Source organism: Solea senegalensis, linkage group LG3 (genome assembly GCF_019176455.1).
Source record: "Solea senegalensis isolate Sse05_10M linkage group LG3, IFAPA_SoseM_1, whole genome shotgun sequence".
Taxonomy (NCBI): Eukaryota; Metazoa; Chordata; class Actinopteri; order Pleuronectiformes; family Soleidae; genus Solea; species Solea senegalensis.
The window spans coordinates 4,064,007-4,076,195 of NC_058023.1; the positions used below are offsets into that span (position 1 = coordinate 4,064,007).

At 41.1% G+C, this 12,189-nt stretch overlaps 2 protein-coding genes across 2 annotated transcripts; one reads left to right on the plus strand and one right to left on the minus strand.

Annotated features, from left to right (window-relative positions):
• The first annotated feature begins 79 nt into the window (after positions 1 to 79).
• atp1b2a (ATPase Na+/K+ transporting subunit beta 2a) lies at positions 80 to 6,576 on the plus strand. The gene is made up of 8 exons (XM_044020676.1): positions 80 to 407; positions 3,423 to 3,551; positions 3,631 to 3,735; positions 3,839 to 3,918; positions 4,007 to 4,132; positions 4,624 to 4,683; positions 4,780 to 4,875; positions 5,864 to 6,576. Exons 1-8 carry the CDS (start codon positions 302 to 304, stop codon positions 6,026 to 6,028), a joined length of 867 nt encoding a protein of 288 aa, XP_043876611.1. The 5' UTR covers positions 80 to 301; the 3' UTR covers positions 6,029 to 6,576.
• A 1,242-nt stretch (positions 6,577 to 7,818) lies between these two features.
• On the minus strand, positions 7,819 to 11,087 carry LOC122766070 (H-2 class II histocompatibility antigen, E-S beta chain-like). The gene is made up of 6 exons (XM_044020681.1): positions 10,988 to 11,087; positions 10,633 to 10,902; positions 9,095 to 9,308; positions 8,933 to 9,000; positions 8,729 to 8,842; positions 7,819 to 8,291 (listed from the first exon to the last, which is right to left on the minus strand). The coding sequence occupies exons 1-6, from the start codon at positions 11,040 to 11,042 to the stop codon at positions 8,266 to 8,268; spliced, it is 747 nt and encodes a 248-aa protein (XP_043876616.1). The 5' UTR covers positions 11,043 to 11,087; the 3' UTR covers positions 7,819 to 8,265.
• Positions 11,088 to 12,189: the final 1,102 nt, after the last annotated feature.

Consider the following 12,189-nt stretch of genomic DNA (forward strand, 5'->3'; position numbering starts at 1 on the left):
CTGCTGCCCTGTGGTTAGTGGAGTCAGGTATGACGTCAGCCGCGTTTGCGTGAGGAGGTTTACTGCAGTTACACCATCCTCTCTCTCTCTCTCTCTCTCTCTCTCTCACACACACACACACACACTCTCCCAATCTCTGTCTTTCCCTCATCCCATCGATCACCTCCATCGATTCCACGGATCAATCATACTCTCTGATCCTCGCCGATCACTGAGATCACTGAGGGCTCGTGCGTGACGTCACAGCACAGACGGAGCTCCATCTTCTTCATCCTTTCTCACCTCCATCATCGTCACCATCATGTCCGGCACCAAGGAGGAGGACCGCAAAGGCTCGAGCGAGTGGCGGGATAGCTTCTGGAACCCGCGAACCCACGAGCTGCTGGGCCGAACCGCCAAGAGCTGGGGTGAGTGAGTGAGTGAGTGAGTGAGTGAGCGTTAATGTCGCTCTAACACTGAGCCAAATTATCTCTCTCTATGTTCAAACAATCTTTATTTGAATGTTACAAACAAAAACTGCAAATGATAACAAAATAATCCTAATAATAATATTGTATACATTGTATATATATATATATATATATGCTTATACACACACACACACAAATATACACATACACATATATATACACACATATATATATACATATACATATATATACATATATATGTACGATTTGCACATTTGTTTTGTTCGTATATAAGTCGGAACTGGGAGTGAAGTCACCTCCGAGTTTGTCGCGTTCTAGTTAAGCAGTCCAAACGTATCTCGGGCGAGCCATTGTTAGTAACGCCAGTCTATGACAACGCTCTACATGTTTAATTTTTATACATAGACGTGTTGCTAGGCAGTTTGTGTGCGCAGAAAAAAACAAACAGTGCCACGTGAACGGCTGATTTACTGTCACACTAAGTGAGGTTGCTTCAGGTTTCCGCGTCGGGAATCCGAGCCCAAACAAATTCCGAGTTCCGACTCCAAATAGAACACGCCGCTAGTCGACAAAATCGCACACTTCAGATCGAACAGATCTTTATTGACAGCGACGTCATTGAACAAAAAAAATTGCATACAAACTGTAAACATACAATTATTATTATTAATTGTTTTTAATAAAACCATATAGAAATAAATATTTTTATATATTGACTGTGCCAGTATGCACATTTAAGATTTCATTATGCAATATAAAAAAAGACTAAATAAAGATACAAATTATTATGTACATTTCATAAAAAAATACATGTACATTTTGTATTAATCCAAATACAAGTTTTAGAAATTATACTGGTATGTATGACGTTCCTCTCTGCGTCTCAGTGTCAGAGATGCTCGCTTGTCCTCTGGCAGCCATGTCCCGTCTGAAGGTCACTCTCTCTCGCTCACTCTCTCTCTCTCTTAAAGGAGACTGGATGAATTGTTCAGAAAATGGGACAAGTGTGTGTCTGTGTGTGTGTGTTCTTGTATGTGAATCTTTGTGAGGACCAAAAAAATCTTAGAAGCCTAAGGGGAGTGAGGACAATTTTGGGAATGTGAGGACATTTCAGCTGGTCCTCACATTCTCTCATCAACTAAAGGGTCTTTTTCAGGCTTAAGACCTGGTTTTAGGGGGGAGGATAAAGCAGTAGAAGATGGATGGATGGGTGGATGGATGGATGGACGGATACTTGGAATATTCAACTGGGAGGTTGGATTTCAACCTCACAAACAAAGACTGACTCCAAGATTGCTGCCAATCGCGTCCGTAGCAAAAACACTGCTACACTGACTGTTAATTGCACTCCCGTGTTATGTTACATATAGTACTGTTACATTTTTAAACATGGACATTATGGCTAACTATTGCTAGCAGTTTCCAAGCAGTGGGAACAGTTGGCGTTCATTTCCGCGTTGTTCTCTGATCGGCAACTGTGGGAGCGCAAGACCACCTGTGGACATGCTAATTTCTTCTTTGTGTGCATCGTTTTCTGCAGCGGCACAAATTTCTACGCCACTTTCGGCACAACAAAAATGTTGCAGTCTGCACGAATTAGCCATTAGCTTAGCAGTGAATTAGCAGTTTGTAGCGAACCGTAGTCTGAAAGGGCGACTAAAAAAAGGACAAAAGTGGAACATACAAAAAATAATAATAGTTGTTTTGTTTTCTTCCTCCAATTAGTACTTTGTACAACAGTGCAGTCCAAAATCTTCTTTTTTAGCAGGTTCCCCTGGGTTCATTGGTAAAAAGATGATGGAATAGAAAAAACAGATTTAGCTCCTTAACAAGACTCACTTAAAATAGGAAACGGAGGTTTTATGTAGCATCGTAAACCGCTCACTCGCCCATAGAAAATAATAACAATTAGCGGGACATCATGATGTCACGGCTCCTGGTTCACACACGCATCTCAAGCCTCCCCAGGCTTTACATAACCACACTGTGATGATGTCATCATATTTCCCATCATGCACCAGGGCAGTGGATGTTTGGCCTTGATGGAGCCTGAAGGACACACAAAGATAACACACACACATTAACAGTGTTTTTTTTTCCGTTTTTTTTTAATCTGGATTAAATGACAGGCGAGTTTGATTGGACTGTAATCTCTCCAAATACACACACAGTGAGAGAGAGAGAGTTAAAAAATCCTCTTAAAGGAACATGTTTCTCAGCATCTCACTGTCCGCTGACAAACCCACCATCAAGTGTCTGTCTGTCTGTCTATCTTACGTGATTCTGACCCTGTGTCAGGTGTCTGGTTGTGGTTAATCTGAGGACTCTTCTCATGACAGGAGGATACCTTTAACAGGTTCAGCCCACTAAATGGCTGTCTGTCTGCTGTCACCGACAAGTGATCAGCGTACTTATTTATTTGTGTGTGGTGGGGGGGGAACCTGGGAGGTCTTCTGAAGGTCCTGGAAAAGGTCTTACTTGACCCATGAGAAAGTAGAAGGTTCCTTTAGGTAATCCCCTTTGTCTTTGATGGCTTCCTTGAGAAAGTTCTGTGGATCATTGAAGACGCCTCAGTCCTCGAGTCAGTTAACTTTCATGTTGCTATGGTTACCTACAGCTCATTGTCTGAGAAGGTTCTCAGTCATCCAGGTCATTTTTCAGAGGTTAGCTGTAGGCAACAGGACATGCTTGAGTTAAGATGAACCTCTCATTCAAGAGACTTCTTCAGTTCTGAATAAGATGACAATTTATACTGACCTCTTCTGGCCAATCAAAGAGTAGGAGTCTCTGTCTCCAGGGTAACTACTGATGCTCCCCATTTTAATATCAAAGAGATAGAGGGAGCGGGATTAGCCCCTCCCCCATCTGTGTCCTCTCCCCCATCTCTGAATGTAGGTCATCAGTGGGGACGGGGCCAAACACAAGAGGATTATAAAGATGAAATGTAGAGAGGAGGAGGATAATAACCCATGTGTGGCTCCACCCCCTCAGGCCTGATCCTGCTCTTCTACCTGATCTTCTACCTGTTTCTGGCGGGAATGTTCACACTCACCATGTACATGCTGCTGCTGACGCTGGACGACTACAAGCCCACCTGGCAGGACCGCCTGACCACTCCAGGTGAGACGATCAAATGCACCCGACGTCGTCATCGATCAATCACGATCCCTGATCATCGCTGTGTCTTTTCATGTTTCAGGCATGATGATTCGTCCAAAGGGCGATCAGCTGGAGATTGTTTACTCCATTTCGGACAAGGAGAGCTGGGACAGCTTTGTCCAAAACCTCAACACCTTCCTGTCCCGTGAGACCCTAGACTGACCCATTCCAATTCTAATATGATAAATCTATTACCACCTCTCTGTCTGTTTGACTGTTTGTCTCTTTGTCTCCCTGTGTCTGGGCAGCATACAATGACACCTACCAGGTTCAGACCAACGACAACTGTCCTCCAGATCAATACTTCATTCAGGAGGATAGTGAAGAGGTAAACCTGTCTGTCTTCTCACTCGTGTGTGTCTGTTTCTCTCTTGCCTGTGTGTCTTCCTCTCATCTTTTCTGACTGTCTCTCACAGGTCAGGAACAATCCAAAACGATCCTGTCAGTTTAATCGGACCATTCTGGAGGACTGTTCTGGGATGTCCGATAGCTCCTATGGTTTCAACAGTGGTCAGCCCTGCATCCTCATCAAATTGAACCGAGTAAGTCCACCTCTGACCTCGCAGCACCCGTCCTCTAAGGGATCGTCCAGGTTTTGAGAAGCATGGTAGTATACATAGTCAGTGTTGAATTCAAACACCCGTCTGCAACCAGGCTCAGATTAGCCATCAATAAAATTGGTATCCACTCATATGTTTACTGATGTTATAAATCAAGTGAGTAGGGGGGAATCCCATGGCCGAGTGGAAGGGAATTTGGCTTGTAACCAGAAGGTTGTCTGTTCAAATCTTGCCAGGTCAGGGGCTGGGGAAACTTTGAGCAAGGTACCCAATCCCCATTGCTCAATGTTAAGTGGACACATCAGAGCTGGTCCTAAGCCCTGTTAGAGGTAGAAGTTAATTTTCCCATAGACTTCCATTCAACAACTACAATGATGTTTCACGTACAGTCTATGGCCAGAGACCACACCTGTACAACTCATTGCTGAAAGAATAAAAGCACAAACCCTTAAAGTGTCTGTCTGTCTCTGCAGGTGATCAATATGTTACCAGGGAAGGACGGTCAATCTCCTTATGTCACCTGTGGAGCCAAGGTCTGGACCCACCTGTGTGTCTGAACCTTTCTGTCTGTCTGTCTGTCTGTCTATCTGTCAGTGATTGATCAAGGACTGATCTTTGTGTGTGTGCAGAGGGAGGACAGCGATAAAATCGGACCTCTTGCTTATTTTCCTCCTAATGGGACCTTTAACCTCATGTACTACCCGTACTACGGCAAGAAATCTCAGGTACTACACACACTAACACACAGAGGACCTTGTACAGCTGTTCTTCTGAGGACACTGCACTGACCTCCAATCATTTTGCATCCCATGGCCAAGTGGAAAGGGAACTTGGCTTGTAACCAGAGGGTTGCCAGTTTGAGTCCCCACCAGATCAAAGGGCTGGGGTACCCCTGGGCAAGATACTCAACCTCCATTGCCTCCTACTCAGTGGCTGCCCACAGCTCCTAATTCTAGGAAGGTTTCTAGTAGAGAAACTAAGGGAAATTATTTAATGAAGTACAAAAAATTAAAAGCTTTAAGAAAATTTAATTTGGACAAACTTAATAAAAAATAAATAAAAAAAAGCCCCAACCATAACCAGTCACTGCCCCTAACCCTAACCACAATTAAAATCTAACCCCTCAACTTTACCAGTTCCTCAGAAATAAGGCACTGCCTCATTAGGACCTGGTTTTGGTCTCCATGAGGACTGCTGATCCTGACGAAATCTGTGGTCCTAAAGACGTAACAAATACGAGAACACACACAGAGTCTGGTTTCCATGACTTCAGAGGGCATTACATTGACTTCCATTAACTTCCTGGAGACCGATTCTAACCCCAACCATAACTACTACTTACGTCCTGAGGACTTGCTTTTTGTCCCCATAAGGAAGACAAGTCCCCTTGTAATCAGATTTAGGTCCTCACAACATGAGATATACCTGGAACACACACACATGCCATCTCAGTGAGGACATTAGCCCCTAAAACCAAGTCTTTAATGTCAAAATGTCCTCACCTTCGCAAAATATGTCCCCACTCCCATGGTAAGTTTTAAGTCCTCACAATGATATACATACAAGTACAAACGCAAACACACAGGTTGAATCCAGTAACGTCAGATGAGTAGGAAGTGATGTAAGCATTAAAACTAAAACAGGAAGTGACATTAAAAAGAGGCAGTCACACGTTCATGTCTCATCTCATATGTGATGTGTTTATTGTTTCAGGTGAACTACACTCAGCCGCTGGTGGCGGTGAAGTTCCTGAACGCCTCTCTGAATACGGACATCAACGTCGAGTGTAAAATTAACTCCAACACGCTCGCCGTCGGCAGCGAGAGGGACAAGTTCGCCGGACGGGTTTCCTTTAAACTACGGATCAACGACAAATAGACACACACAGAAACAAACACACATTAAAGCTGCACTCGTCCTCGTCTTTAATCCGGCACCGCGGTGCGTTCACTGACACTCACTCTGCCCCTGTAGCCGTTCTGTAACTTTCTGTCATGTCATCCTCGGTCTCAGTGCAGCTTTAACCCAAACACACCAACATCCTGGAACCGACCAATCAGCACGCACACACGCTGTGATGTCACTGCCAATGAGGTTGGACTGAGGAACAACAGACGATCAATATCATCAATGTGCATGAATCGAAAAGAAAGATAGTTATTGATCACACAGCTGTTTACTGATCAATCAGTCGTTTTATTTATTCTTATTTATTATTTATGTTTAATATTTATTATATTGTTTATGTTTGTTTTTTACTATTTTACAGACCACTTCAGAAAACACAGACTATTTTGAACATCAACCCAGTTCAGACTACATCAAACCAGTACAGACCACATCAACCTAGTTCAGAAAATACAGACTACATGAAAAAAACAGTTAAGACTCGATCAAACCAGTTCAAACCACATCAACCCAGTTCAGACCACATCAAACTGACTACATCAAACCAGTTCAGACTACATCCAAACAGTTCAAACCGCATCAACCCAATTCAGAATGTACAGAATACATCAAACTAAACCAGTTAAGACTACATTAAACCAGTTCATACTGCAGACTGCATCAAACCAGTTCATACTACAGGCTGCATCAAACCAGGTCAGACTACAGACCACATGAAACCAGTTCAGACTACAGACTGCATCAAACGACATCAGACTACAGACCACATCAAACCAGTTTAAACCCTACACACCACATCAGGTTGTTTTACCCGTTGCCGGGAAAAAGGTTAAAATTGACAGCCAGTCATAGATGTAGTTACCATGGCAATACTGTTGTTGTTTGAGGTCACGTCCCCCCCCCCACCACCTCTATGAGCTGATTGGCTCGTTAGTGAGTTAGTTAACGCCAACATGTTTTTGTTTACTACTGTTTATCGTGGAGCTGAGCGTGATCACCTTTACCATGACAACCACAGCCATGTGTACTCTCCTCCCTCACCTGGACTTCTCCTCCAATCGTCTTCCTTTAAAGAGTGACCAGCCAATCAGATCGCCCTGCTGTGTGATGTTAGATACTTGTTTGTGATTGGAGGATTTCTCCTGCCTGAAACTGTCCTTTTGTTCAACAGTCAATAAAAAAACACAAAAATGCTAATGAAAAACACCAAAAAAAACAACGTTTCTGTGATTAATGAAGAGGTGGGGCCACTTTTCACAGGTACAACAAGCTCCTCCCTGTCTACAAGTCATCAAACTGTCAACCACTTTATTTAATTTATGCAACTTTATTTTAAGAGAATTTTTTAACCTTTTAACTTAACTACAGAACTATATTAAATAAATAAACTAAAATAAATAAATAAATAAATATTGGTGTTACTTAACTTTATTTAACTTGATTAAACTTTAACTTAACTTTATGAAATTGAAATACATTTAAGTTTATAAACTGCTATATCTTTTACTTTATTTAGCGTGTATATATATTTTACTTTAACTTAATGTGACTTAAATAAATTGTATTTTACTTTTTTAAAATTGGTGTAATTTTAATAAACTTTATTTTATTGGTTTAATTCAATCTATTATAAAGTGTTACTTTAAAATACTGTGTTGTTTATTTATAAATGCCCCCATGATACAGTAGAACCCCCTTGTGGTCAAAATTGTGAATTACAATAAGCTTTTTTTAAAATTAGATGACAAAGACAAATAAAACAGTGTCTCTGGGGGGTTTTCCCCACACTTTTATTGTGATTATAAAAATGTCCCACTCCAGTAAAAATATATCAGTCCAACAATCACACGACCTAAGAGCCCAAAACCAGTCACCAAACCGGATTGTTCAGGATTTCAAAGCTGTTACTGAGTCACTTTGCGGCAAAGAAATTCATATTTCACACACAGAAGCAGCAAAATATCTGGTTATATAAGTAGAAGCTGATACACCAGAGTCCAGATTAAACCTGGTCCGGGATTCCCCGAAAGATTTTGTGCACAGGACTGTGGTAGACCTGGATCAGGGTATCAGAAAATCCGGTGATCAACCAGACCAGCAGGTGACAGCATTGACATTATAAAGTGACAAAAAGAAAGAGATTGAAGCAATATCTGGTTCAGAACCAGGACCATGATTAGATTCAGGTGCAGGATTCAGGACCAGGCTCAATGAGTGGGAACCAGAATGAGTCCTGTTTTAAAGAGAAAAAGATGGATTTAATCAGATGTGAAACCAGAAACAAATGCATTTAAATCTCTCTGTCTTTCCTCAAATAATGTGATTTTACTTTATTCTGGTGATTTAAAACTGATTGTGAACTGGTCTAAGATCATATGCTAGGAATAATGTAGTTTTTAACTGGTTTTGAATGTGTACACTGGTGTAAACTGGGTATAAACGGGTGTAAATTGGTTTTAGACTGTGTAAACCAGTGGAAACCAGTTTATATTATATACGAAAACGGAGTAAATTGGTTTAGGACTACTCCTAAACTGTTCTTACAATATGTGTATACTTGTGTAAATTGTACTCAGACTGACTTTAAACTGGGTTTCAAAAGGTGGAAACTGGTTTGAAACTGGTTTCAGGATAAGTGGTACAAACACATTTTAGGGGGTTAAGGATTACCTCGAGACTTCTTCCGGTAGTAGATGAATCCAGCCAGAGACAAGGTCAGACCCAGAATCAGTCCAGAGGCACCGATGGCGATCTTGTTTCTCTCAGACTCGGGCATGGATGGCTCTGAGGACAGACAGACAGACAGACACAGAGGCAGGTGAGCAGAAAGACAGGTGTACAGACAGACAGACAGACAGACAGACAGGTTTATACCCCAGTTAGTGATCAGAGGTTGACTCAGGCTGGCATGTTCCACCACACACGAGATCTTCTCTCCAGACCTGCGTCGAGAAAAAAAAAACAACACAACACCGTTTGTGTCGCACAGTTGGAGACAAAGTGGACCTCGGTGGACCTGGTTCTCTGTGGACTCACCTGGGCGTGTACTCCAGGTGAGAGTGAACCTGGTAGTACCAATCACTGTCCTCCAGCTCGTCAGTGGAAGTGACATCAGAGGTGACTTCCTTCCCGTCTCTGTGCCAGGTCACTTTGATGTGTTTGGGGTAGAAGTCGAAGACGCTGCAGACCAACATGGTAGGATGTTTACCAGCAGGGGGCTCCTCAGAGCGAAGTCTGACGTAGGGTTTGGCTGGAGGACAAATATTGACAAGTCTGTAAACGGCATTTTACCGATTATTCCATTCAAGTGACTTTATTTATCTCTTAATGAGCTTAATTTTTCATGGGAATATTCAATGGTTCGTCGTCTACTATCTTTTTCGACATCGTGTTGTGCGTCTGAAAATGTTAGAACTATCGTTTAGAGTTGAGCGAACACAGGCCGTCCAGTGTGTATTCAAAATAAAATGGGATTAAGAGAAGGAAGTGATAAGTGAAGAGCGTTGTTTATGTTTGAAAACGGTAAAGTGGGAAACAAATGTGTGAATATAGACGTGTTTCGGCGTCGGGAATCGAGCAAAGTGCTGGATTTTGTTGAAGCGGAAATAAAATTCATTCATTCATTCGTCGTTCGTGACGGAAGAAAAAAAGAAAATGGGATTATGAACTCCAACTGAACAAACAGGTTTGTTTTTAACACTGGAATCCACTTCTGAAATTGGATATGCCCTGTTTAGAGCCCAGTGACCACCAGGGGGCAGCCATGGACAATTTGAAATCTGAAAATCCTCTGAGGTCCAGACCCCAACACCTTGTATACGTATATATACATATATATATATATATATATATATATATATATATATATACATATATGTATATATATATACACACACACACATATATATAATTATGTTTTATTCCTTATTTCTTAACATCTATCTTACATATTTGACAGCAACTTGAATCTTAATTACAAAACTAAAAAGATAAAAAATGTATTCATACATTTATGTATTTATATTTAATAACTTTTTTCACTGCCCACCTGCAGTACCGACAGAGCCCACCAGGGGGCACCAGCTCACTCTTTGGGAATCAGTGCCCGTCTTTATTTGTATTTATTTTTATTTTATTTTATTTCATTGTTTGTTCATGATGGTAACGAACAACCATTTTGTTATCTTGTTCCGTCTCTCTACGAATTATTGTCATTTGTTTATTTTTATTTCTTTTACTTCAGTATTTAAAGATTTTATAATATAATATAATATAATTAATTTTTTGGGCCGGCCCTGCGTTCCACTTCCTCGTATTCTCCGTCTCACTTTACTTGCGCCCAAAAATTATGATAAATAAATAAATAAATAAATAAATAAATAAATAAATAGAATCGCGATGAGGAGGAACACGGAGAGAGAGTCGTGCAGAGAATTTTGACAATGGTTTGAACGTTTGTTTATGTTTATAAGTTACAGCTTTACTAACAATAATAATAATAATAATAACATAGAGGATTGTACATTATAGTAATGTGTAGTATTTTGCAGTGATGACGTCACACAAACACTCACCTGATTTAGTCACAGCATTTCGATAGTCATTTCCCACATTGTTAAGACAGTATCTCTCCCTCGCAGTTCTCCTCTGGACCACCTCTGGACCGCTGTTCCACCTCTTTGCGTTCTTCACTCCAAACTCAGTGTATCCCACATATTCTCCCACATTGCTGTCAAACCTGATGTACTCCCGTCTTTTGTAATAGTGAGAGTAGATGTACTGGATGTCGTCCAGTTTAGTGGAGTTAAATATGCAGACATCCGTTGCATATTCTCTGAATCCATCTGAAGAACAGAACACAGTGGTGGAGTTATTGATATATTGATTATTAATCAGAGTATTGATGAGTGATCAGTGTGTTGCTTTTACCTGCTGTGTGAGCAGCGATGAAGAGGAGGATGATGCTGAGGAAAGTTGAAGCCATGTTCCTCTGTTCACTCGACACTGACACAGTCTGACTGAGAGCTGCTCTTTTAAACCCAGAGATCATGTGACCTGCAGAGTCACTAGTTGCCAGGTAGAGCAGTCTGACAGATGTCTGGTTGTTTTACAGACCAGAGTCAACGTTTGACTGTAAATGAAAGACTGTTGAGGAAGAGTGACGTTCACTTTCAATGATAGACAAAACTAATTTATTAAAGAGATTGTTTATGGATTAAAAAATTAAATACTGCAAAAGGACTGATGCATGAAATATAATATACAAACTGTTTTTTCTCTCTGTCAGTAAATAGGGACAAAAGTACTTCATACTACTTGCATGAAGTGCAAGAAGTCCAACAAAACTGAAATCATAAACTACTAATAATATTTTCCAAAAATGTAATAAAGAAAAGATAATATATTCTTTTATTCCTCGCAACACTTTTGGTTTTGCTCCCATTTTTTATGAGCTGAACTCAAAAGCTCAAATAAAAAAATTACTATATAAACAAAATCACCATTTCTCTAAAATATTGTTCACAAAATGTGACAAAGGAGAAGTGCTCACTAACACAGATTTAGACAGGCTCTGTGAGTCTGTCTGCTTGTGCTTCCGCACTTGCACTTGCCAATATGACCAACAGAGGCCGACAGAGGCTTGTTGTATGAATGGGGTGAAGTCTGCCATCTCTGTTTGTCTTGTTATTGATGGGGAGATTTCATTCAAAGCGCATGTTAGAAATATGGTCTCTAAATTAAGGTTGAAGTCGGTTTCTTTTACAGATATAAGTCATGTTTCTCCCTCGGATCTCGGAAGCTTCTGATATTGGCTTGATATCTTGATTATGGCGATGTTGTGGATATGTGTGTGTTTCTAACCGCTGCCGACAGTCCTCGGCTCCGGTCTACCACTGCGTTCTGAGGTTTATCACTGGTTGTAGCCGCCTCTCCCACCACTGCAAACTGCATGCTAAAAGCTTCCATGGCTTCCCTGAATGTAAGACGCTACACACACTGGATGACTCTGGTTTATAAACTGTGCCGTGCCGTGCCATGGCGAGGCGAGGCGAGGCGAGTACAGCCGGTGGAAATACACCATAAGTGTATTCTTAGCTTGGTACCTGCTTATTATGCACTTTATGTTCAAT